This window comes from Carcharhinus amblyrhynchos, chromosome 30 (genome assembly GCF_965287045.1).
Source record: "Carcharhinus amblyrhynchos chromosome 30, sCarAmb.v2.hapA, whole genome shotgun sequence".
NCBI classification, from domain to species: domain Eukaryota; kingdom Metazoa; phylum Chordata; class Chondrichthyes; order Carcharhiniformes; family Carcharhinidae; genus Carcharhinus; species Carcharhinus amblyrhynchos.
Window position 1 is genome coordinate 15,223,511 of NC_137353.1, and position 24,295 is coordinate 15,247,805.

At 44.6% G+C, this 24,295-nt stretch overlaps 1 protein-coding gene across 3 annotated transcripts; it reads right to left on the reverse strand.

Moving 5' to 3' along the window:
• Window positions 1-11,857: 11,857 nt before the first annotated feature.
• Window positions 11,858-22,473, reverse strand: LOC145360222 (THAP domain-containing protein 3-like). 3 transcript variants are annotated; one of them, XM_080215271.1, is made up of 4 exons: window positions 22,377-22,473; window positions 18,263-18,455; window positions 17,298-17,375; window positions 11,858-13,890 (listed from the first exon to the last, which is right to left on the reverse strand). In XM_080215271.1, the coding sequence occupies exons 1-4, from the start codon at window positions 22,400-22,402 to the stop codon at window positions 13,570-13,572; spliced, it is 618 nt and encodes a 205-aa protein (XP_080071397.1). In that variant the 5' UTR covers window positions 22,403-22,473; the 3' UTR covers window positions 11,858-13,569. The 3 variants fall into 3 exon arrangements, with proteins under 3 accessions (XP_080071397.1, XP_080071396.1, XP_080071398.1); XM_080215270.1 differs by lacking the exon at window positions 22,377-22,473 and adding an exon at window positions 22,117-22,368; XM_080215272.1 differs by lacking the exon at window positions 22,377-22,473 and adding an exon at window positions 22,075-22,155.
• Between the last annotated feature and the right edge of the window lie 1,822 nt (window positions 22,474-24,295).

The window sequence follows — 24,295 nt, forward strand, 5'->3', positions numbered from 1 at the left end:
TTAAAAATCCATGCTGGCTCTTCATAATCAGCCCACATTTTTCCATCTGACAACTAATTCTATCCCAAATAATTGTTTCTAGAAGCTTGGCCACTACTGATGTTAAACCAACTCGTCTGTAATTGCTGGACTTATCCTTACAACTTCTTTGAACGAGGGAGTAACATTTGCAATTCACCAGTCCACTGGCACCTCCCCAGAGTCGAGAGAAGACTCAAAGACTATGACTAGTGCCTCTGCAATTTCCATTCTCACTTCTTCCAATATCTTTGGAAAAATCTTGGATTTTTTCTATATTCACCATGATTGTACAAAAAATGTAAAAACAAAACAGCTGGAAGGATTTCAAAGATCATCAAAAACAGAAAAACAAGCAATGAGAAACACTTAAAACTCAAGATGCATGGCAGCTAGGAATCTTCTGATGGTATTTAGGTTAGCTTGCAGGCACGGGTGCCCATGTGGTTCTGTGGTGCAGATATGATTAACTAACTGGCACTTTGTGCTGTTTTTGAAAACCACATCTCTTATGAAAGATGCAGAATGACTCAGAACTTTGACTGCCAGGAAACTATACAGAGGGACAAAATAAGAAATGCAAGTGGCAAGGAGCACCACATTTGCAAAATGCACCACACTGTAAATCATGAAATTTCCAACTGGTTCCCATGGCTGCTGCTCAAAATACTACAATCACAGCTGTCAAAGGATTTGTGCAGGTTTGAGAGGACTTTCCCAATACCAAGCCCAAGACCATCTGTAATTCCTCACAAATATGTTTTGGTGTTTTTACTTTGGTTCTGAATATGTGTGGGGGAAGGCGAGGGTGGGGCGAGCTGTGTTGGTAGCGGTAAGTGAATCGCTGCAGTCAAAAGAGTTTGACTAGATTCCCACAAACATGTCTCAGTTGACAGCAGTCTTGTCTTTGGGTCAAAAAGTAATGGGTTCAAGCCACACTCCAGATTCAGAATCTAGACTCATACTCCACTACAGTACTGAGGGAGTGTTTCACAGTCACAGGTGCTGTTTTTCAGATAAGACATTAAACTAAGGCTCAATGTGCCCTCTAAGATGGATGCAAAGGGCCCCATGGGATTATTTCAGAGAGGAGCATGGGCATTCTTCCTGATGTCTTGGCCAATATTTATTACTCAATCAACATTGTAAAAACATTATGGGTGGAATTTTCCCACCTGGGATGAAGTCCTATGGTGGGGTGGAATGTGGAGCACTTCCTGCTGCAGGGGCTGGCGGGAAAACACGCCATTTCTTCCATCCCAACCTCATGAATGATGCAACTGGGTGTTTCGCACCATATTCTGATGGGGCAGACCCGATGGCATATAGTCTACCATCATATCCAGGCGCCATGTTTTAATGGCGCCCAACATCATTGACTCACTATTGAAGAAAGATGATAGACCTCTGGAGAAGGAAGACTAATCTCCAGGCTGAGGTTGGAAGATGGACTGCCTTGATGATAATGAATCTGGGAGATCCCCCGTTGAATGCCCTCTCTCTCCCAGTGCTCTGGTGTTCTGGAACCCAGGTTTGGTGGTGGCGTCCACCCCAAACTCTGGAGGCAGCCCCAGGCTTTATTCTACTGGGGGGATAGCAGGATCAGGTTGTTGATTTTGATGATTATCCATGATCAAAATGAATGGTGGTGCAGGCTCGAAGGGCTGAATGGCCTACTCCTGCTTCTATTTTCCATGTTCATATGTTGCTATGTTCAGGTGAGTCCTGACATCTGCAGGCCACGTTGTTCTGGATTATTTTGGACAGGTGTGTTTTCCCACTGGGTGGAAGATTCCGGTCAAACCTCCAACTGCATCCCACTGGCAGGATGCAAATCAGTTTCATGCCGGCCTCCAGCGGGTTTCCTGATCCACCATGGTGGGCACCAATGGAAAATACTGCGGTAAATTCATGCCAGCGGGAAATCGGTTTTTGTGCTCCCACCAAATTCTCCCTCCCAGCCCAACATTGAAACAGCCATGGGAGAATTCCACACTATCTTTCCATTATCACCTTGCTGTGAGTTTGCTGTGTGCTTATTAGCTGCTATTTTTCCTGTATGTGATAACTTTAATCAGGCAATTGAGGTTGGCCTGCTCGAATATGAACGCCCCGATTGAGAGCTAATTGATGGTCCCTGACGGGGTGTTGCCAAGTTCCATGAGACTGTGGCGGCGATGTCTGTTCTATACAACAAACCCTTTCTTACTGTAATATAGTACTGGCTTGTTATTGGTTAACGGATGCCATTAGCCATCGGTAACGTTCATATAAAAACTGGCTGGTCTATTGTTGTTGCAAGCTGTCTGCAGCTTTGAAGGTGGGTTGTGGACAACTTGCACTGCATACCAGCAGTCCATTATGGTGACTTGTTGTTTCTAGTTAAATAACATGTTTGTTGTTGATTAAAGGCCCTATTTTAACATTTTGATTCTAAGTGCTGGACGGATTCGAAACTGGGTGTTTCAGGTCTGACTTTTAGACCCTTTTGGAGGTGCTCCCATATCCACTCTACCTGAAAAATAATCACTGATTCTGAATCATGCTATAGAAGCCTGTGGGAGGGGTTTAATGCATCTGAAATCCTGCAGCGCTGATCAGCATCTCCAACTGCGCATGTGCAGAAAAAAGAGATAGAATGCGGCGCCTCTGCCATATCACTCCTGGGCCGGATAATGCCTCCTCCTGGCCCCACAGGCATTTCCCCACCTCCCCCAACATTACTGATTCCCTTATCCCCCCCATGCCCCTGCCCCACCCAGACCGATCGCAGCAACCGCGCCCCCCCCCCCCCCCCCCCCCCCGCCACAACTGCCACTGATTTCAGGCAGAGTGGCAAACCCCCCTTTCCCCCTCACAGATCACAGGCAAAGTGACAGCGGACCACCTCCATCCCCCTTCCCTCTCACTGATCACAGGCAAAGTGGCACTGGAACCCCTCTTCCCCCTCACTGGTCACAGGCAGAGTGAGAGCAGACCCCCTCTTCCCAATTCCTCCTCATTGATCACAGGCAAAGTGGCACTGGAACTCCTCTTCCCCCTCACTGGTCACAGGCAGAGTGGCAGCAGACCCTTTCGTCCCAATTTCCCCTCACTGATCATGGGCAGAGGGGCAGTGGAACCCCTTCCCCTTCCTTCTCACTGATCACAGGCAGAATGGCAGCAGATCACCTCATTCCCCTTTCCCCTCACTGATCTCAGGCAGAGGGGCAGTGGAACCCCTCTTCTCTCTCACTGATCACAGGCAGAGTGGCAGCGGACACCCCCTCCCCACTCACTGATCACCAACGACATAGGTAGGAAAAGGGATGAGGTCCTGAAATGGAAATATAGAGAGTTAGGCAGAAGGCTAATGTGCAAGACCTCAAAGGTAATAATTTCAGGACTACTACCGATGCTGCATGCTAGTGAGAATAGGAATAGGAGGATTAGGCAGATGAATGCCTGGCTTGAGAGCTGGTGCAGGGGGCAGTGATTTAGATTTTTGGATCATTTAGATCTTTTCTGGGGAAGGGCTGATCTGTTCAAGAGGGATGGGTTACATTTGAACTGGAGGGGGACTAACGTCCTGGTGGGGAGATTTGCTAGGGCCACTCAGGAGGGTTTAAACTAGTTTGGCAGGGGGGTGAAATCCAAAGAAGTAGGGAAACAGAAGAGAAGTTTGAGGACAGCACAGAAATTAAAGAGGGCACATAAATTAGTAAAGGCAGTGTCAGTAATCCTAGTACCAGACAGATCAGCCAAATGCAAGACAGAGAGCAAGGGAAGTCCAGATTAAACTGCATTTATTTCAATGCAAGAGGCCTGATGGGCAAGGCAGGTGAACTCAGGGCATTGATGGGTATGTGGGACTGGGGTATTATAGCAATTACTGAAACATGGCTGAGGGAGGGACAGGACTGGCAGCTCAATGTTCCAGGGTACAGATGCTATAGGAAAGATAGAACAGGAGGTAAGAGAGGAGGGGGAGTTGCACTTTTGATGAGGGAAAGCATCATGGCTGTACTGAGAAGGGGTATATCGGAGGGTTTGGCAACGGAGTCTATATGGGTAGAACTGAGAAATAAGAAGGGGGAAATCACTTTGATAGGGTTGTACTATAGGCCCCCAAATAGTCAGCAGGAAATTGAGGAGCAAATACGTAAGGAGATTACAGATAGCTCCAAGAAAAATAGAGTGGTAATAGTCAGAGATTTTACTTTTTCCAACATTGACTGGGACAGCTGTCGTATTAGAGGCTTGGATGGAGAGAAATCTGTTGAGTGTATTCAGGAGGAATTTCTCATTCTGTATGTGGACAGCCTGACTAGAGAGGGGGCAAAACTTGACCTCCTCTTGGGAAATAAAGAAAGGCAGGTGACAGAAGTGTTAATGAGGGATCACTTTGGGACCAGTAACCATAATTCCATTAGTTTTAAGATAGTTATGGAGAAAGGTAGGTCTTCCCAAAAGTTAAACTTCTAAATTGGGGCAAGGCCAATTTTGATGGTATCAGGCAGGAACTTTCAAAAGTTAATTAGGGGAGTCTGTGGGAAAGCAAAGGGATGTCTGGTAAGTGGCATGCTTTCACAAGTGACTTAACCAGGGTTCAAGGTAAACATATTCCTCTTAGAGCGAAAGGCAAGGCTGGCAGAAGTCGGGAACCCTGGATGACTTGAGATATTGAGGCCCTGGTCAAGAAGAAAAAGGTACATGACATGCATAGGCAACTGGGATCAAGTGAATCTCTTGAAGGGTATAGGGGGTGTAGGAGTAGAGCTGAGAGAGAAATCAGGAGGGCAGAAAGGAGACACAAAATTGTTTTGGCAGGTAAGGCAAAGGAGAATCCAAAGGGCTTCTACAAATACATGAAGGGCAAAAGAGTAACAAGGGAGAGAGTAGGGCCTCTTAAGGATCAACAAGGACATCTCTGTGCGGATCCACAAGAGATGGGTGAGATCCTTAATGAATATTTCTCATCAGTATTTGCAGTTGAGAAAAGCATGGATGTTAGGGAACTTGGGGAAATAAATAGTGATATCTTGAGGAGTGTACATAAGGAGGTGACAGAAGTCTTAAAGCGCATCAAGGTAGATAAATCCCTGGGACCTGATGAAGTATATCCCAGGACGCTGTGGGATGCTAGGGAGGAAATTGCGGGTCCCCTAGCCGAGATATCTGAATCATCGATAGTCACGGGTGAGGTGCCTGAAGATTGGAGAGTGTCAAATGCTGTGCCTTTGTTTCAAAAGGACTGCAGGGAAAAGCCTGGGAACTACAGACCAGTGAGCCTCACATCTGTAGTGGGTAAATTGTTGGAAGGTATTTTGAGAGACAGGATCTACAGGCATTTAGAGATGCAAAGACTGATTAGGGACAGTCAGCATGGCTTTGTGAGTGGAAAATCATGTCTCACAAAGGTAATTGAGTTTTTTGAAGGGGTAACCAAGAAGGTAGATGAGGGCAGTGCATCTGATGTTGTCTACATGGACTTTAGCAAGGCCTTTGACAAGGTACCGCATGGTAGGTTGTTGCATAAGGTTAAATCTCACAGGATCCAGGGTGAGGTATTAAATGGATACAAAATTGGCTTCTTGACAGAAGGCAAAGGGTGGTTGTAGAGAGTTGTTTTTCAAACTGGAGGCCTGTGACCAGCGGTGTGCCTCAGGGATCAGTGCTGGGCCTATTGTTATTTGTCATTTATATTAATGATTTGGATGAGAATATAGGGGGCACGATTAGTAAGTTTGCAGAGGACACCAAGATTGGTGACATAGTGGACAGTGAAGAAAGTTATCTCCAATTGCAATGGAATCTTGATCAATTGGGCCAGTGTGTTGACGAATGGCAGATGGAGTTTAATTTAGACAAATGTGACGTGATGCATTTTGGTAGATTGAACCAGGACAGGACTTACTCAGTTAATGGCAGGGCATTGGAGAGAGTTACAGAACAAAGAGATCTAGAGGTACATATTCATAGCTCCTTGAAAGTGGAGTCACAGGCAGACAGAGTGGTGAAGAAGGCAGTCGGCATGCTTGGGTTCATCGGTCAGAACATTGAATACAGGAGTTGGTTCGTCTTGTTGAAGTTGTACAAGACATTTATAAGACCACACTTGGAATACTGTGTGCAATTCTGGTCACCCTATTATAGAAAGGATATTATTAAACTAGAAAGAGTATAGAAAAGATTTACTAGGACGCCACCGGGATTTGATGATTTATAAGGAGAGGCTGAATAGACTGGGACTTTTTTCTCTGGAGCGTAAGAGGCTGAGGGGTGACCTTATAGAGGTATATAAAATAATGAGGGGCATAAACAAGGTAGATAATCAATATCTTTTCACAAATGTAGGGGAGTTTAAAACTAGAGGGCACAGGTTTAAGGTGAGAGGGGAGAGATACAAAAGTGTCCAGAGGGGCAATTTTTTCACACAGAAGGTGGTGAGTGTCTGGAACAAGCTGCCAGAAGTAGTAGTAGAGGTGGATACAAGTTTATCTTTTAAGAAGCATTTACATAGTTACATGGGTATGATGGATATGGAGGGATATGGGCCAAATGTGAGCAACTAGGATTAGTTTAGGAGTTTTAAAAAAGAAGGGCGGCATGGACAAGTTGGGCTGAAGGGGCTGTTTCCATGCTGTAAACCTCTATGACACTATGACTCCAGTCAAAAGTGCGACATAAAATTTTTCTTCACTTTTCTGAATCTGCATCTTCTTGCTTCTTCCAATGTCACCAACACAGGTATCCACTGATTTACGGGTACCTGCATGGTCCTGGTTATGCCTATCTTTTTGTGAGATGTGTGGAATATTCCCTGTTCCAGTCCTACTCAGCCCCCCTCCTACAACTGATTTTCTAGTACATCAGTGTTGTTTCCTGCTCTCAGCTAAAGCTTCCAATTTCCCACCCCTCTCTGAAGTTTTAAGTTTATTTATTAGTATCACGAGAAAGGCTTACATTAACACTGCAATGAAGTTACTGTGAAATTCCCCTAGTCGCCACAGTTTGGCACCTGTTTGGGTCAATGCACCTAACCAGCACATCTTTCAGACGGGGGGAGGAAACTGGGGCATCTGGAGGAAACCCACGCAGACATAGGGAGAACATACAAACTCCACACAGATAGTGACCCAAACTGGGATTAAACCTGGGGCGCTGGCACTGAGAAGCAGCAGTGCTGACCATTGTGCCACCGTGCAGCCCTCTTTTGCCTTCACATGGTTCATCTCTGTCACTTCCCTTCCCTTCCTTGACCTACCTCCATGTCTACCACTTGAAAGTGGTGACATGGTGGCACAATGGTCAGGTATTGCTGCCTCACAGCTCCAGGTTCAATTACAGCTTGGCTGACTGTCTCCACTGTTTGTGTGGAGTTTACACATTCTCCCCATGTCTGCGTGGTTTTCCTCTAAGTGCTCTGGTTTTCTCCCACAGTCCAAAGATGTGCAGGTTGGGTGGATTGGCCATGTTAAGTTGTCCCTTAGTGTCCCAAGACATGAAGGTTAGATGGATTAGCCATGGGAAATGTGTGGTGTTAGGGGGATAGGACAGAGGAGAAGGCGTGGGTAAGATACTCTGTCAGTCAGAGTCAGTGCAGACTTGATGGGCCAAATGGCTTCTTCTGCACTGTAGGGATTCTGATTCTATGAATAACAATTCCCAACAATTGCCATAGCTACCATAACCGCACCTCCTCACAGCCTGCTTCCTCTAAGGATCCTATCCCATTCTCCCAGTTTTTCCAATCTGTTCTGATGATGCTACATTTCTAATGTCTTTATTTTTCCTCAGCCAAGGACCTCCTCCCCCACCCACTGTGGTTGGCAAGGTCCTCAACTGTGTCTGATCCATTTCCTGCATTTATCCCTTCCTCTCCCTCCCAGAAGCATGACAGTAACCCCTTGTCCTCACTTTCCAACCCACCAGCCTCTATATTCAAAGGATTAACTCCTGCTATTTTCACCAACTGCAGCATGATGCTACCACCAAACGCATCTTCTCCTCCTCTCCTAGCATTCCAAAAGGACCATTCCCTCTGTGACAGGCTGGTCCACTCTTCTATCGTACCCAGCTCCTCATCCCCTTCCCACAGCACCATCCCATGCAATCACATGGTGTAACATCTGCCCCTTTACCTCCTCCCTCCTTACCATCCAAAGCCCCAAACATTCCTTCCAGATGAAACAGCAATTCACTTGCATTTCTTTCAATTTATTTGACTGACGTCACTGCTCCCAATGAGGTCTCCTCTACATTAAATGCATTCTGGGTGACTGCTTTGCAGAACACCATCTCTCAGTCCACAAGCATGATCCTGTTGCTTGCATTTCAATTCACCATCTTCCTCTCATTTCTGCCCTTGGCCTAGTGTTCCGAGGCAAGTTGGAGGAACAGCACCGATCAGGCACTTCACAGGATTCTGGACTCCACATTAAGTTCAAAAGTGACACAGTGATTAGCATTGTTGTCTCACAGTTCCAGGGACCCAGGTTCAACTCTGGCTTCATGTGACTGTCTGTGTGGGGTTTGGACGTTCTCCCCATGTCTGCGTGGGTTTCCTCCAGGTGCTCCAGTTCCTCCCGCAGTCCAAAGATGTGCAGGTTAGGTGATTAGCCTTGTTACATTGCCCCGTAGTGTCAGGAGGATTAGGAGGGTAAATATATGGAGTTATGGGGATAGAGCCTGGGTGGGATTGTTGTCAGTGCAGGCTCCATGGGTCAAGTGGCCTCCTTCTGCACAGCAGATTCTATTCCAACAACCAGACCGTGCACTTTGCCTTCCATTTGAATATTTCCCCAGTGCCATTCTGTATTGTGATCTCATTTTTTTGCTTTTGGACAGTGCAGACCTTTCCCTATTATCAACAAATTCTGCTATTTGTTTTCAGGCAGTGCTGACCTTTATTCTGCTATTAACACCTACCCTAAACCAGAGCTTTGGTCTTTAATACTATAATTACTGCACCCTTTGTCTTGTGTTCAATTACATCATTGTCATTTAAACTATTCTGACCTCCAACCCATTCCTGATTTTATGTTCTGCTCCACCTTCCCCGCTCCCATTTATGTAGCAGCATAAAACCCATCACATTTCTACCTCTCGTTCTGAAGTTATATTGGACTTGAAACATTAACTCTGTTTCTCTCTGCACACATGCTGCCAGAACTACTGAGTTTATCCTGCATTTTCTGTTTTTATTTCAGACCCCCAGCATCCATGGTATTTTCCATTTACATTCGTTGATCCATTCTCACCTTCAAATCTTAACACATCCACTCAGCATTTTTTGCTGTCATTTCATATCGGCCCCTCAGCATTTACCTACAAAGCTGTGTCTATTTGAATGATAAACATCCAAAGCAGTTATTTCTATTTAAGCTAAAATGAGATTTGACGCTAATGACATCCTGTAATAGAAAGCAGTGATCACGCGCCATCTGGTGTTCAATTTGATATCTGCAGCAAGGGGACAGCACCCTCCAGTGGAGAACAGCCAAAACGGAGTTGATTCCTCAAATGTTATTTCACTGATTTTATACTTACACCGAGCCAGTTCATCAACAGGAAAACACAATTACAGACATACATCTTCATTTGGATCTGAATATTTCACTAACACTGGCTACACCCTGGCTGCGATGATTGAAGATTTAATAACACGTCTGTCAGTAAATGAATCATAGAATCATACTGCAGGACCATTCAGCCCAATGTGCATCGGGCACATCGAATTAGTCCCACTCTCCGTGCTTCTTCTGCACAGCTCTGGGAAATGAGATGGGCTTTCATTCCCTTTGCAGTCACCGATTCTACCTACCTCTTCCATAGGGTGTATGGGTGACACAGTGGTTAACACTGCTGCTTCACAGAGCCAGGGATCTGGGTTCAATTCCCGGCTGAGTTCACTGTCTGTGCAGTCTGCACATTCTCCCCGTATCTGCATGGGTTTCTTCCAGATGTTCTGGTTTCCTCCCACAGTCCAAAAGGCATGCTGGTTAGGTGCATTGGATGCTAAATTAGGTGCATTGTCAAGCTAAATTTTGCCTCCCTATACCCAAACAGGCGCCGGAGTGTGGCGGCTAGGGGATTTTCACAGTAAATTCATTGCAGTGTTAATGTAAGCCTACTTGTGACATTAATAAGTAAACTTTGAATCACAGCTTATCTTAATATTACCCTCATTTGACCACCAACCACACAGGTTTACCAGAAGGTGGTCACTCTCTAATCAGGGAATAGTTTTTTTTTAAGTAAACATAACTGCTGCCAAACCAAGATTAGTGATCTGGGCACAAGTCATACATATATCCTGGGGAGAGGGAGTGGGGGTTCAGACTGGATCACCAGAGAGCGGGTTCAGACTAGGTCCCATGACGAGGGGGTGGGTCACACTGGATCCCCGGGCCAGGGGTCAGAGGCCTCAGGCTTTCCCTGGGCTGTGATGCTGAGGCTGCCAGCCAGGCAGCAGGTGTGAAGGCTGCGATCCGAGGTGTATATCCAATATTGGTCTCAGGTATATTTGAAGAATGCAGATTTTCAAGGGGTGTGGGAACTTCATTACTTACGTGGCGAAAAACTGCAGCCGGCGACGGTGCAGAGGGACCTCGGGGTCCTTGTGCATGAGTCGCAAAAACCCAGCCTGCAGGTGCAGCAGGTGGTCAGGAAGGTGAATGGGATGCTGGCCTTCATAGCGAGGGGGATTGAATACAAAAGTAGGGAGGTCTTGCTGCAGCTGCATAGAGCGCTGGTGAGGCCGCAGCTGGAGTACTGTGTGCAGTTTTGGTCGCCGCACTTACGCAAGGATATTTTGGCCTTGGAGGGAGTGCAGAGGAGGTTTACTAGGCTGATTCCGGAGTTGAGGGGGTTGAACTATGAGGAGAGGCTGAATAAACTAGGCTTGTACTCGTTAGAGTTTAGAAGAATGAGGGGAGATCTCATTGAGACGTATAAGATGTTGAATGGGATGGATAGGATAGAGGTGGAGAGGCTCTTCCCGCTCAGAAAGGACAATAGGACTAGAGGGCACAGCCTCAGGATAAAGGGGGGGCGGTTTAGAACGGAGTTGAGGAGGAACTTCTTCACTCAAAGGGTGGTGAATCTCAGGAATTCTCTGCCCGTTGAAGTGGTGGAGGCTGCCTCACTCAATATTTTTAAGACGCGGGTTGATAGGTTTTTGATAGGCAAGGGGATTAAGGGTTATGGGGAGAGGGCGGGAATGTGGAACTGAGCCACGACAGATCAGCCATGATCTTATTGAATGGCGGGGCAGGCTCGAAGGGCTAGATGGCCTACTCCTGCTCCTATTTCTTATGTTCAGCTATATGGAGTGACTAAAGAAACTGGGATAGTTCTCCTCAGAGCATAAAAATTGAGGAGATATTTAATAGAGGTTCAAGTAAATTAGGAGCGTCCATTTCCACTGGGCAACATAAGAGGGAAGACGAGGACACTGTTAATGCTGCGATCTGGAAAGAGTGACGGAAGCAGATTCTAATAATAACTCTGCAAAGGGAATTGGATAGATATTGGAAAAGGCAGCCCACCCTGATTTCATCCAGTCACCCAGCTACTCAGTCAACAGCCATTGCAGCTGCACCTGGCGTTGGCTGCTATGGAGATGGAGTTCAATGACAAAAAGCAATGGGGTGCTGGCAGTGGGAGGTTGTGATAAATCGCAAGGAATCTGTCTAGAGTAAGCAATCACATCCACATCTCCTTCCTCTGAGCCACATTCTATTGGGAAGGGATCTAAACCTTCAGGCTGAAACCATAAGAGAGTGATTGAGCTACTCAGAGATTAACAACAACTACCTCAAAGTGCTCATGATAATTGCTGTTTTATTTTCTTTTCCACTTTTCTCTCCTCATCTCCTGAAGGTGTCAACTCAAGTCAGGAGCAATCCCTCTAGTAACTTTCCCCATCAGCCTGGGCAGTGAATACCAACACACTGCTCAATCATGCTGTTTCGGATGGTCACACCCATTTCCAAGCTGGATACTGATATGGAATTGCACTCTCACCGAACCCCCCCACCCTCAGCTAATGGCAGCCTCCACGGCAGTGAGGGTCTACTGCCGCCCAAAGCTGAATCAGTCTAAATAAGGAATTGAACCTGCAGCCCACTACGAGATGACAGCACAGACTGCATTTATTCACTGATGGTTAATCTGTTCAATTTATTTAGCTGTTTCCTTTGGTAATTACCGTTTTGAGATGTATTGCTTTGTATTTAGGGTGAGGGACATTAGTGTCAGGAAATGAAAGAGTTTCATGTTTTGTGCACCCCGTGTGAGGGTCAGCATAAAATACTCCCAGGTTGGATAGAACACAGGTTAAATACAGAATAAAGTTTTCAGTGCACTGTTATGCTGAGTGCGGCTCATGGTACATTGTATTTCCTTAGCGTACCGTGAGCTGCACCCAGAGTGCAGCTTCCAGTATGCTGGCTGCATGCAAGGTGTAGTTCCTGGTACACTGGGTGTGTATCCTGGTACACTGGTAAATACAGGGCACGTAACCCGGTAGACAATCTCAATTGTGCCAGTCTGAGATATTTCATACAATAGCTATTTTGTCTTGTAATCTTTCTCAGTAAATACATCAACCTAGGGTGAACTTGTGCTGTGTCGGGGGCACCTTTGTGCTATAGATCACTGTACAAAGTGAACTAACTGGAGGCTACTGGGATCTTAAAGCCTACAGTCAGAGAATTCAAATCCAGCCCAGATTAATAGGCTGAAAGACTCCAAGTCCAGAGTTGGAAGACCAGTGCCTAGCCCACTTGCCTATCAGCAGCATTTGTAAAGACAACATAGAGAGAGTTTATTCTTCATTAAGTTTGAATGGCACTAGACAGCATTCAAATTGTGTTCCAACACTACTCGTACCAGCGACAGTACAGTACATAGCATTTAAAAACCATAGGGCAACTAAACTGCTTGGTATCTGTACCTTGAACAGATGTATAATGCACAGATTTCCTTACTGCTAGCAGATAGTGCCTGAGGGATTTGCTGCTACACATTAACAGCACAGGAGCTTGTAGAAGGAATTAAACTGGGAGATAAATATATAAGAGCAGCAAAGGAATTGACAGTTTGAGCATCAGGCATTTCACACAAAATAAGCCTGATATCTGGCACGCAAGCACGGCACTATTTAAATGTCAAGGCTTCTTATTGACAAGAGCGCAGTCCAAATAAGATAGGAAATTTGTGATTGCAAGCTGGCTGTCATCACAGGTCACTCCTGACTTACAACGGCCTGTAACAGTCCACAGTGAGAATTCCTTTTGACTGGCTGCTGAGAAACTTCCTGGGATCAGGACGACATTGCAGGTTGCAACCATGGAGAGGGGAGACAACTTGTAGCATGATCAGCTTGATTTACATCCCGGACATCATTTCTGGATTAAGAGTGACTGTCTGCACTTCCCCTTTTAAACTGTTCAAACTCCACTTGCTGCAGTTTGTTTGCATTGCCAGTTTTACCTTGTGGACTGCACAGTAACTTTAAGTTGTCCCCTCACTCACCATCTCATTGTCCTCCAAACAATCAGTGACTTAGTTCATACAGCGCTGTAGCTGAGTTATGCCTGCAAGGTTCAGTCCACTGGCCGTCAACAGACTCTTGGCTCTCAAGTCTTCCAGCTCATCCTTGACCGCTTGCCACTTCTTCATCATCCTCCTCATCTCCTCCTGCTTTACTTTCAGCCGTTTCCTCAACTTCTCGTTCTTCTCCAGGGCAGAGAACAGCCTCTTCTTCATCATGCCCAGGTTGGTGGCAGCATAAGTGTGGTCAGCGCTGCCCTCAGAGGGAGCACCTTTCTCCAGACTTGCCTGAAGTGGGTTTTCCTCTCCTGCGCTTGGAGGGGGCAGGGGTACCTGAGGGAACAGAAATCCGAGACTGAGCAATTGCAAAAAATACTGTCATCATCTTGGCTAACACGCATGACCACATACCCTCCTGCAGTCACGGGCAACCAGCTCACACCCTTGCAGAGGTGCATGACCACATGGTTCCTTGAAGACATGCATGGCCACTAACCCCCTGCAGAGATGCATTATGATTCAGATGATATCAATAATGTGTCCTTAATCCAGGAGCACCTAACCCTGTGTACTCCTGGGCTGTATTATGGTCACAAAACTTGTAAGTTCACCAATGGAGCATGTATCGCATTTGTGATTATACTGTGCCTTTAAGAAACGTATCTGTGTCACGTTTCTCGGGAAGGGACTGTTTTAAAATTCAGTTCTGGTTACAGTGCCAATTGTCTGTAAGAGGCATGCAGAAGAATAATTGCCCCTGGTTAATGAGGCGTTTGTTTCAATCTGAATTAATACAATTTTATTTTAGATTGTCCCCTGGGATCCCAGAGTAGGGTTTACTAATGTTGATTGACAAGAAGAGAGAGTCATGGGAATGGGGGGAGCTAGGCTTACAGAGAAACAAGCAGGCAGTTGCTGTTTGAATTTGAAATGTGCAGCTCTTTCGCTTGAAATTGGAGGTCTCTCTCTCTAGAGTTCTGCAAAAGGCAACAGGTGTTTTCTCTCTCTCTGGGATTCTGCTGTTCGAAGACAGCTCTTTCTCTGGGATTCTGCTGTTTGAAGACAGGTCTCTCTCTGCAATTCCACTGAGTGAAGACAAGTCTTTCTCTGGGATTCTGCTGCATAAAGACAGGTCTCTGGAATTCTGCTGTGTGAAGACAGGTCTTTCCCTGGAATTCCACTGCGTGAAGATAGGTCTTTCTCTGGAATTCTGCTGTGTGAAAACAGGTCTTTCTCTGGAGGCTACTGTCTGAGAGCCAGAAGTCAGGTGTCTCTCATTATCTCTGTGCAGAGGTGTTAAAAGGATGGAAAAGAAGCAACACACATAAACCTATGTGTTTAGCTAACTGATTCTGAAGAAGAGTTTACACCGATGAGGAATATTGCTTAAATTGGAAGTAACAGTGATAGGTAGCAGTTAAGAATTATATCCTGTCATGTTTAAGAATTTCAATTGGGAAAAGTTATGCTAATTATTTTTGTTACAGTTACACTGTATTGTTGAATAAAGTTTGTCTTAATTAAAGCTTCCAAATGCGTCAATAGAATCACATCTGGAATGAAACATAGTGGATGGGATTTTAAGACCTCTCCCACTCCGATTCCGTGTTGGGAGAGGTGATAGAGTTCCGAAGGTTATGCTTGGATTAAAGCCAAAATCAAATGTAGCTGGTGTCTAGTTTAACTTCACAATAAAGCGTGGGAGTTTCTGATTTGGCCCTTAACACATCACACTAATTGGCACAGACAATCCCCATCACTTCTATTGGATTAAAAGTGCCAACAGTTAGCCGATCACATCATTGTCATTGTAGTGAATTAAATGCACTGTTTGTTTCTGGGGAAAACAGCATGTTCACTATTTTGCACCTTGTTAAATATTTAAATCAATATGTCAGTAATATGTAAATAACAACTTGTGACAAAAGATCACTGACCTGATACTTTAAAAACTGTTCTTCTCTCTCTAGATGTTGCCAGACCTGCTGAGTATTTCCAGTTTCTGATCTCCAGCATCCACAGTATTACATTTTCGGTCTCCAATGATGTTTGATTATCTTTTGCGTACTTAAGGCTTCAAGTTCCTACTCAGCAAGGGAGGTATTTGACTCTATACTAAACTATGACTGCAGTTTAAACAAAGCTGCAGGACAGAGTAGAGCTAAAATGAACAGTGCCTTTTGCATCCTTGGAAGCTGTGTTTAAATCCAGCCTAGCCATGTAGAATGAAAGGTTCCCTGCTCTGGCTGTTGAAAGTGAAATTACTTTTGATAGTCCTAAACCATCTCTGTGGATAGGAATTCAAAAAGCACATTTGACACAATTCCCACTTTAACTCAGCAGCTTCACTCAGTGGATTGCTGAAGATACATTATATATGACCAGCTAAAATAAAATGAGTAACAGTGATACACTTAAGGGAAAGTTAAGTAAGGAGGGACTAATAGAAGGACATGCTGACTGGGTGAGATGAAAGGTGGGGGCTGGGTGGGGGGGGGGGGGGAAGGTTGGAGGAGAGACGTGTGAAGCATAAACACTGCTACGCTGAACTCCCTTGTTTCTGTACTCTACTGTGTAATTCTACGTAACTGTGGATAAAGGAATAACTTGCGTGTTATAGAGTACTGTAATAATGTGACCAGGGGGTTTCCTGGTGCAGTGGGTAGCATCCCTCTGAACCAGAAGCTCCAGGTTCAAGTCCCACCCCTGGATTTGATGGCCAAGGAAGGTGTGTACATAACGCAGCCAAACAGGTAGAGTGTCAACTTGCAAATCCTTTCAAACATGCCAATGACCGATGTAAGGGTGGGAGAGACTCCTAATCAGTCAGGCTGGATGTGGAGTGGCACCCCTCAAGCTAGACTAGTGATCCATTCCAGGAACTACTAGCTATTGAAACAGACAGAAGCCTGACTTTGTGCAGCACTAAGCGTGGGAATGAGTTGGAATAAGGCGACCACTGGATATCACAGGCAAATCATGTTCGCATGATCACACCCACTATCAGGTGTAACAGAATTTATCCAACAGTGAGGTGACAGCTAAAAACAGCCCACAATATTCAGTCACAAAGAATTTGAAGTATAAATGGCACCGAGTTGCCTGATATGTGGCTGTGCCCAGCACAAGAACAAACAATAGCGATCCACACTTTCAGATCCCTCTCCCTCCCACAACTGGCTTGTATCTCCCTCAAAGGCACAGCTGGTATAACTGGTTCAGTGTGTGGACAATCTTCAGCAGGCACCCATGGTGTGCCACCCATGAGATAAAACAAGTAAAGGAAGGCTTTCATTTACGTACTGCCTTTCATACCCACCAGACCTCAGTCCTTCAGTGTAATCACTATTGTAATAGTTAGAAGTCTGGCAGTCAATATGTACACTGCAATTCTCACAAAGAGTCATGTGACAGTAACCAGAATATTTCTTTTTAACGATGATGGTTGAGGGACAATTATTGGCCCAGAAAGTGAGATCCTTTACACTACCCAAAAAGGACCTGATCCAAGAGTCTACACCTCCGACAGTGCAGCACTCTCACTGATGCAATGGGGAGTCAGCTTGGATTATATAATCTTTGGAATGAGATTTAAAGCTATAACTTTCTGGCTCCAAGGTGCTACTCTATGCTATTCACTGCTAGTCCGACCACAGTCAAATTTGAGTACTGTTTCTCAATCTGGAGAAATATTTGACTCCTCCGAGTGTCAAACACACTGAACTAAACCAATTACTCACCGTCTCGACCTTTTCCTCAGTTATTTCAGGAGTAACATCTGTGGCCATTTTCAACTTTTTCCTTGCCCGATGTCTCTGCTGCAATTACAAACAAGATCACACCTTGAACCATTGCTCCAGAACAAGGGAGAAAGAGACAACGATCTTAATGCAAAGTCTTACATAGGTAATGACTGCCTCAGATATGGCTTCCACTGGCACCTCGTAAAACCTTCTTCACTGGAGATTCTGAGTAGTGAGTTTTGGCAGGCTGTTGACTGTGGCAGCTACCAAGCTTGAGTCTATCTCCATGCAATGCACTTATAAAGGTCACTGAAAGGAGTGCGAGCCCAAAAAGAGGCAACCATTCCACGGAACACTGAGATATACAAATGGCAAAACCTCTCATTTGAGTTCTCAGTGATAAGGTTAGGCTACCGGCCAACACAGAATTCAGCTTCCCCTTTTTCTACTGCTTCAGCCCCCCAGCCTTAATGGAGCACTCACTTTTGCATGTTTGCCATCCTACAGCCTCGCAATAAGCCCTCTGGGGACTGGGTGAGACATTCAATTTCATTTCCCGCATGACCCTGGCAGCCAGCAGAAACTTTTGCCTCATGAATTTAAGTTATAAAGATCCCAGAGGTGAAAGGCCAGTTTTTACACCCCTCATCACCCAGACCTCCACACTCTTCTCTACTTTAACAACAATTTGAATGTGTACAACATCTTTGATGCTCTAAAACGTCCCAGGGTACTGCAGGGGAAAATTGTCAAACTGGATTATAGACTGACCTATTTGATAATATTTGGATAGATGTTGAAATAGGTTTTAAGGAGCACTTAAAGGAGGAAATAGAGGTGGAGAAGCAGACAGATTTAAAAAGTGAATTCCAAAGCTTACATCCTGAGCAGCTGAGGGCATAACTGCCAATGGTGGAGCAATGAAAACAGTACTAAAGGCCAGAACCACATCCATACTTTACCTTCACAATCTCTGAGTAGCGGAAAACTGTGGGTACAGCATTATGCTTCAGATTTTTTCGGTTGCCCCAAGTGTTGAAGCACTCTGGTTTGAAATGCTCCGAGCAAATGACCGTATGTTGATTGGGTTTAAATTCTGCTCTTCCAACATTGTTCATCCACTGTTTCAATAGGTCCGGCTTGCTGAAGGGAAACCTGAGCAACAGTGAAAGGTCATCAATAAAATAAACTGTCCAATGTTAAACAGCAAGTCTCACCCTCCTCTTACCATGAACTGGAGCCCAGGTTACCCCCTTCTCCCTACCATTTTGCACTCTCTCCTTTCCTTCCCTATGTATGGTTTGCTTGTCTATACAGTGCACAAGAAACAATACTTTTGACTGTATACTAATACATGCGAAAATAATAAATCAAATCAAATCAAATCAACATTTGCACCGAGTTATCCCCCAGATTTCTTCTTCCCTCCTGATCATTGCTCCACGCATCTGCGGTCCCTGCCACTATCAGGATCCTGTGGAGAAACCTTGGTGATTTTGATATGTCAAAGTCACAAACTGTTGTTGTCCAGTCACACAGACATAGTTATATTATACAGCCACTCATTAGATATTATTTTTATCATTTCCGAGGGAGTCTCTCCTATTTTAATTATATAACTCGCTATTAACTCTCAGGAGCTACAGTAATCATTATTTTGTCTCCTGGCTGAGTGACCTATGGAAGATTAACTCCCACTTCCTGATGTTGATGGTTTACAAATTAATTAATTACATCAGTGGCTGCTCACCCTCACTACAGACATTATTAATATTTTACAATTCAGGCTGACTGACCTGTAGAAGGTAGGCTCCTTGTCTCTGATGTGTTATAAATTTGTATTTTAATAATTAATTGATTCATTATGTATTTACATAAATGGTTACTCCTTCTCAGTTTCAAAGCTAATAATTCTGGTCTCAACCTGTTACCTGTGGCAGGTAAGTCACTCATTCTGTTGGGGAACTATATTTTAACTTTAGTCATTAATTCATTGAATCATACAACATCACCCCCACCCCACAAAAAAGGCCATTGGGTCCATCCTGGCCATGCCTGCTCTTTGAATTAGTTATCCAATTAGTCACACTCTCTTGCTCATTCCTACTGCCCCACAAATTTTCCCTGGTTGAGCATTATTCAATTTTCGTTTGAAAATTACAATTAAATCTGCTTCCAACCCTTCTTAGAGCATGCATGCCAGATCATAACACTGTGCATAAAAATAATTATATAAAACACTCAATATATACAAATTCTGATTATTAATATTCAGGACCACTGGCTGATTTTTCAGTGATATGAGTAAATTGTTCCTGATATGCTATTAGCGATTTATATCATTACTTTAACACATTCATTCATTAATTATTTATATATAACTAAGTTTAAATTTATCTTTTATTACTATCACAAGTATGCTTACATTAACACTCAATGAAGTTACTGTGAAAATCCCCTAGTTGCCACACACCAGCGCCTGTTCGGGTACACTGAGGGAGAATTTAACATGGCCAATGCACCTAACCAGCACGTCTTTCGGACTGAGAGGGGAAATCAGAGCACCCAGATGAAACCCATGCAGACACAAGGAACACTTGCAGACTCCGCACAGACAGTGAACCCAAGCTGGCAACTGAACCCCAGTCCCTGGCACTGTGAGGCAGCAACGTTAACCACTGTACCATCATGCAGCTACGATATTTTGTCTTTATAAAAATTACTATTCAGCACATACGTTAATTTTCAGGCTCCCTGTCTGATTTACCTGCAACAGGTGAGTTTTGTCCCTGATATCCTGTTGGTAGTTAGGATATTTTTCTAAACACATTGATTAATTATTGGTATGAAATGATCTTTATCTCTCAGTATGTATGTATTAGAGTATATCAGCAAAGTAATGGAAATGCTGGAGATCTAAAATTACGACAAAGCATTGGAAAACTCAGCAGATCTAGCAGCCTCTGTGGACAGAGAAACAATGTTAAAGGCTCAAGTCCAATATGACTCCTCTTTTGAAGTAGGTTGGTATTGGACTCAAAACATTAACCATGTTTCTCTCTCCATAGATGCAGTCAGATCTGTTGTGTTTTTCCAGCACTCTGGTTTCATTTTATATTACAGTACTGACGTTCTGGGTCCCTGTCTGAGTTTATGTTACAGTATCAAAGAATCATAGAACCCTACAGTGCAGAAGGAGGCCCTTTGACCCATCGAGTCTGCACCAAACACAATCCCACCCAGGCCCTACCCCCATATCGCTACATATTATGCCCATTAATCCCTCTAACCTATGCATCCCTAGACACTAAGGTGCAATTTCTCAGCATGGCCAATCAACCTAACCCACACATCTTTGGACTGTGGGAGGAAATTGGAGTACCCGGAGGAAACTCACGCAGACACAAGGAAAATGTGCAAGCTCCACACAGACAGTGACCTGAGCCAGGAATCGAACCCAGAATCCTGGAGCTGTGAAGCAGCAGTGCTAACCACTGTGCTACCGTGCTGCCCTGTACATCAATACAGTACTATGATGTGTGATGTACTATGTACATAGTACTGATGTTCTGGCTCCCTGTCTGATTTTCTGTTACTGTGGTGATGTTCTGGGTCCCTGACTGAGTTTATGTTACAGAAATGTTGTTCTGGGTCCCTGTCTGATTTTACGTTACAGTACTGATGTTCTGGGTCCCTGTCTCATTTTACATTACAGTACTGATGTTCTGGGTCCCTGTCTCATTTTACGTTACAGTACTGATGTTCTGGGTCCCTGTCTCATTTTACGTTACAATACTGATGTTCTGGGTCTCTGTCTGATTTTACGTTACAGTACTGATGTTCTGGGTCCCTGTCTCATTTTACGTTACAATACTGATGTTCTGGGTCCCTGTCTGATTTTATATTACAGTACTGATGTTCTGGATCCCTGTCTGATTTTCTGTTACTTTGGTGATGTTCTGGGTCCCTGACTGAGTTTACATTACAGAAATGTTGTTCTGGGTCCCTGTCTGATTTTACGTTACAATACTGATGTTCTGGGTCCCTGTCTCATTCTACGTTACAGTACTGATGTTCCGGGTCCCTGTCTGATTTTACGTTACAGTACTGATGTTCCGGGTCCCTGTCTGATTTTACGTTACAATACTGATGTTCCGGGTCCCTGTCTGATTTTACGTTACAATATTGATGTTCCGGGTCCCTGTCTGATTTTACGTTACAATACTGATGTTCCGGGTCCCTGTCTGATTTTACGTTACAGTACTGGTGTTCCGGGTCCCTGTCTGATTTTACATTACAGTACTGGTGTTCCGGGTCCCTGTCTGATTTTACGTTACAATACTGATGTTCTGGGTCCCTGTCTGATTTTACGTTACAATACTGATGTTCTGGGTCCCTGTCTGATTTTACGTTACAATACTGATGTTCTCGGTCCCTGTCTGATTTTACGTTACAATACTGATGTTCCGGGTCCCTGTCTGATTTTACGTTACAGTACTGGTGTTCTGGGTCCCTATCTGATTTTACGTTACAGTACTGGTGTTCTGGGTCCCTATCTGATTTTACGTTACAGTACTGGTGTTCTGGGTCCCTGTCTGATTTTACGTTACAGTACTGGTGTTCTGGGTCCCTGTTGGAGTCACTTGTGAGAGCTGAGTTACTTGGCCCTGATGTGCAGCTGGCACTTATAACAATATTTGTGCAAACTAATTCTTCACACAAAATTAATGTATATATAAAAAAAACTTCTCGTTTTGTAAAATGACTGTCCCACCTCAGCAATATATTGATATTCGGCGACTCTGGGCTGATTTACCTGTGGAAGGTGAGCTCCTTATTTTTGCTGCTGTACCTGTTGGTACAGTTATAGGCAGCGCACGACTTGGGCATGACCCAGCCCCGCTTCTGCCCCCCACAATAATGGCGGCCTGGCGGCAACAGCCGGCCCACCGCGACCCCTCACCGCAAAATGGCGCCGTTGCTTGGCGGCACGGCCAACACATCCGACCAGCCGAGGGTTTTAAAAAAAATCCCACAACACTGCTCCCGAACCAGCCCCTCGCGCGTTTAACTTACGGAGGAAGATGTAATTCTACACACATGTACAGACTACATATACATATTTATATATAAAAAAATCTCGCAGGCACGAGCCCTTTTACCGCAAACGCTGCTGGGATTTTTTTCCCCACCGGGGGGGGGGGGAAGGAGGAGACAGATAATGACGCATTCGTGCGTAAAGGAAACGTGTTCAGCGTGCGCGATGACGTCAGATAGAGATGACTTTGGCAGTTGGGCAAGAGTTGAATGGCCAATGTATTTTTTCTTGGGAGATTTTCTTTTTATATCACCAGCCCTCACTGTGGGTTGGTTATCATTGCTATAGCACAATGCTGATTTGATTTGGTTTACTATTGTTACATTAACTTTTTAAGCTCAGGTTTATTTATTGGTGTCACAGGTAAGGCTTACGTTAAGTTGAAGTTACTGTGAAAATTCCCCATGTTCACCACGTTCTAGCGCCTGTTCGGGTACGCCAAGGGAGAATTTAACATGGCCAATGCACCTAACCAGCACGTCTTTCGGACTGTGGGACGAACCCGGAGGACACCCAGGCAGATACGGGGAAAAACGTGCAAACTCTACACAGCGACCCAAACCAGGGATCGGAGCTAGGTCCCTGGCATTGTGAGGCAACAGTGCTAACCACTGCGCCACCATGCTGCAAGGGGAGAAGGAGAGTGTGCAGAACGTGGTGTTGCAGTTACAGGTAGCATGAAGGGAAAGATCAGCTTAATAAGTGGTAGGTCCATTCAAAAGTCTGACGGCAACAGGGAAGAAGCTGTTCTTGAATGGATTGGTACGTGATCTGAGACTTTTGTATCTTTTTCCCAAAGGAAGAAGGTGGAAGAGAGTATGTCCAAGGTACATGGGGTCCTTAATAATGCTGGCTGCTTTCCCAAGGCAGCAAGAAGTGTAGATGGAGTCAATGGATGTGAGGCTGGCTTGCATGACGGATTGGACTATTTTCACAACCCTTTGTAGTTTCTTGCAGTGTTGGTCAGAACAGGAGCCATATCAAGCTGTGATACATCTGAAAAGGATGTATCACATCCGTATATCTGTAAAAGTAGGTGAGACATAGTAAGAAGTCTCACAACACCAGGTTCAAGTCCAACAAGTTTATTTGGTAGTAGGCACCACTAGCTCTTGGGGTTTGCCCCTTCATCAGGTGAGTGGGAGTTCTGATCACAAACAAAGCACATAAAGGCATACACAGTTTAAGAATACTGATTAAAATGTGAGTCTTTACAGCTAATCAAGTCTTAAAGGTACGGACAATTGAGTGGAGATAGCATTAAGCGTAGGTTAAAGAGATGTGGTTTGTCTCCAGACAGCACAAGCCCAGGCAAGTCATGGGAGTGACAAATAGTGTGATATGAACCCAAGGTCAAAATAGGTGAGAGTCAGATGACCAAAGTGCATTTTCATGGAAGATTTTCTTTTTCAGTTGATTGATTTCCATCACCAGCCCTCATCTCCATCTATCTCACTACCCAATTGAATATACATTATTTTCCTTCTTGAAGTCAGCTCCACATAAGCCAACCAGACAAAACTTCTACAAGGTAAGTTTGGATGGTCTGGATTCTGTCTGGATGGTTGAGAAGTTTCTGACCAACCAGCTACTGTATTTTTTAACTCTCAAATGGCCAACATTCCAGGGGAGGACAAACAAAACCCTGGAAAGGCACTTTGAAGTTCCACTTTAAGTTTGACAGCTTTGACATTAATGATTGTGATAAACTTGCTACCAATTGTTCAAAATGGCAACAATGTGTCCATCAAACTATATCATGCTTTGTATCACAACATTTTCACAATGAGGCAGAGCAGCCAACAGAGAAGGAAAGAAAGGGAAGCAATTACTCCTCGCTGGATCCCACTGACTCGTGGAGCCTCCTGCCCAATGTACCCAAAGTTCTGTGGGTTTA

Bases quoted from the DNA above. Each gene is read 5' to 3' on its own strand.
- LOC145360222 (XM_080215270.1), bottom strand. From the start codon at position 22,190: ATGCCCAAGTCGTGCGCTGCCTATAACTGTACCAACAGGTACAGCAGC. The intron at 18,456-22,116 runs GTAAATCAGCCC...ACTGTTGCTCAG, and splicing joins AAGGAGCTCACCTTCCACAG to GTTTCCCTTCAGCAAGCCGG. The intron at 13,891-17,297 runs GTGAGTAATTGG...CTGTTCCCTCAG, and splicing joins CTGAGGAAAAGGTCGAGACG to GTACCCCTGCCCCCTCCAAG.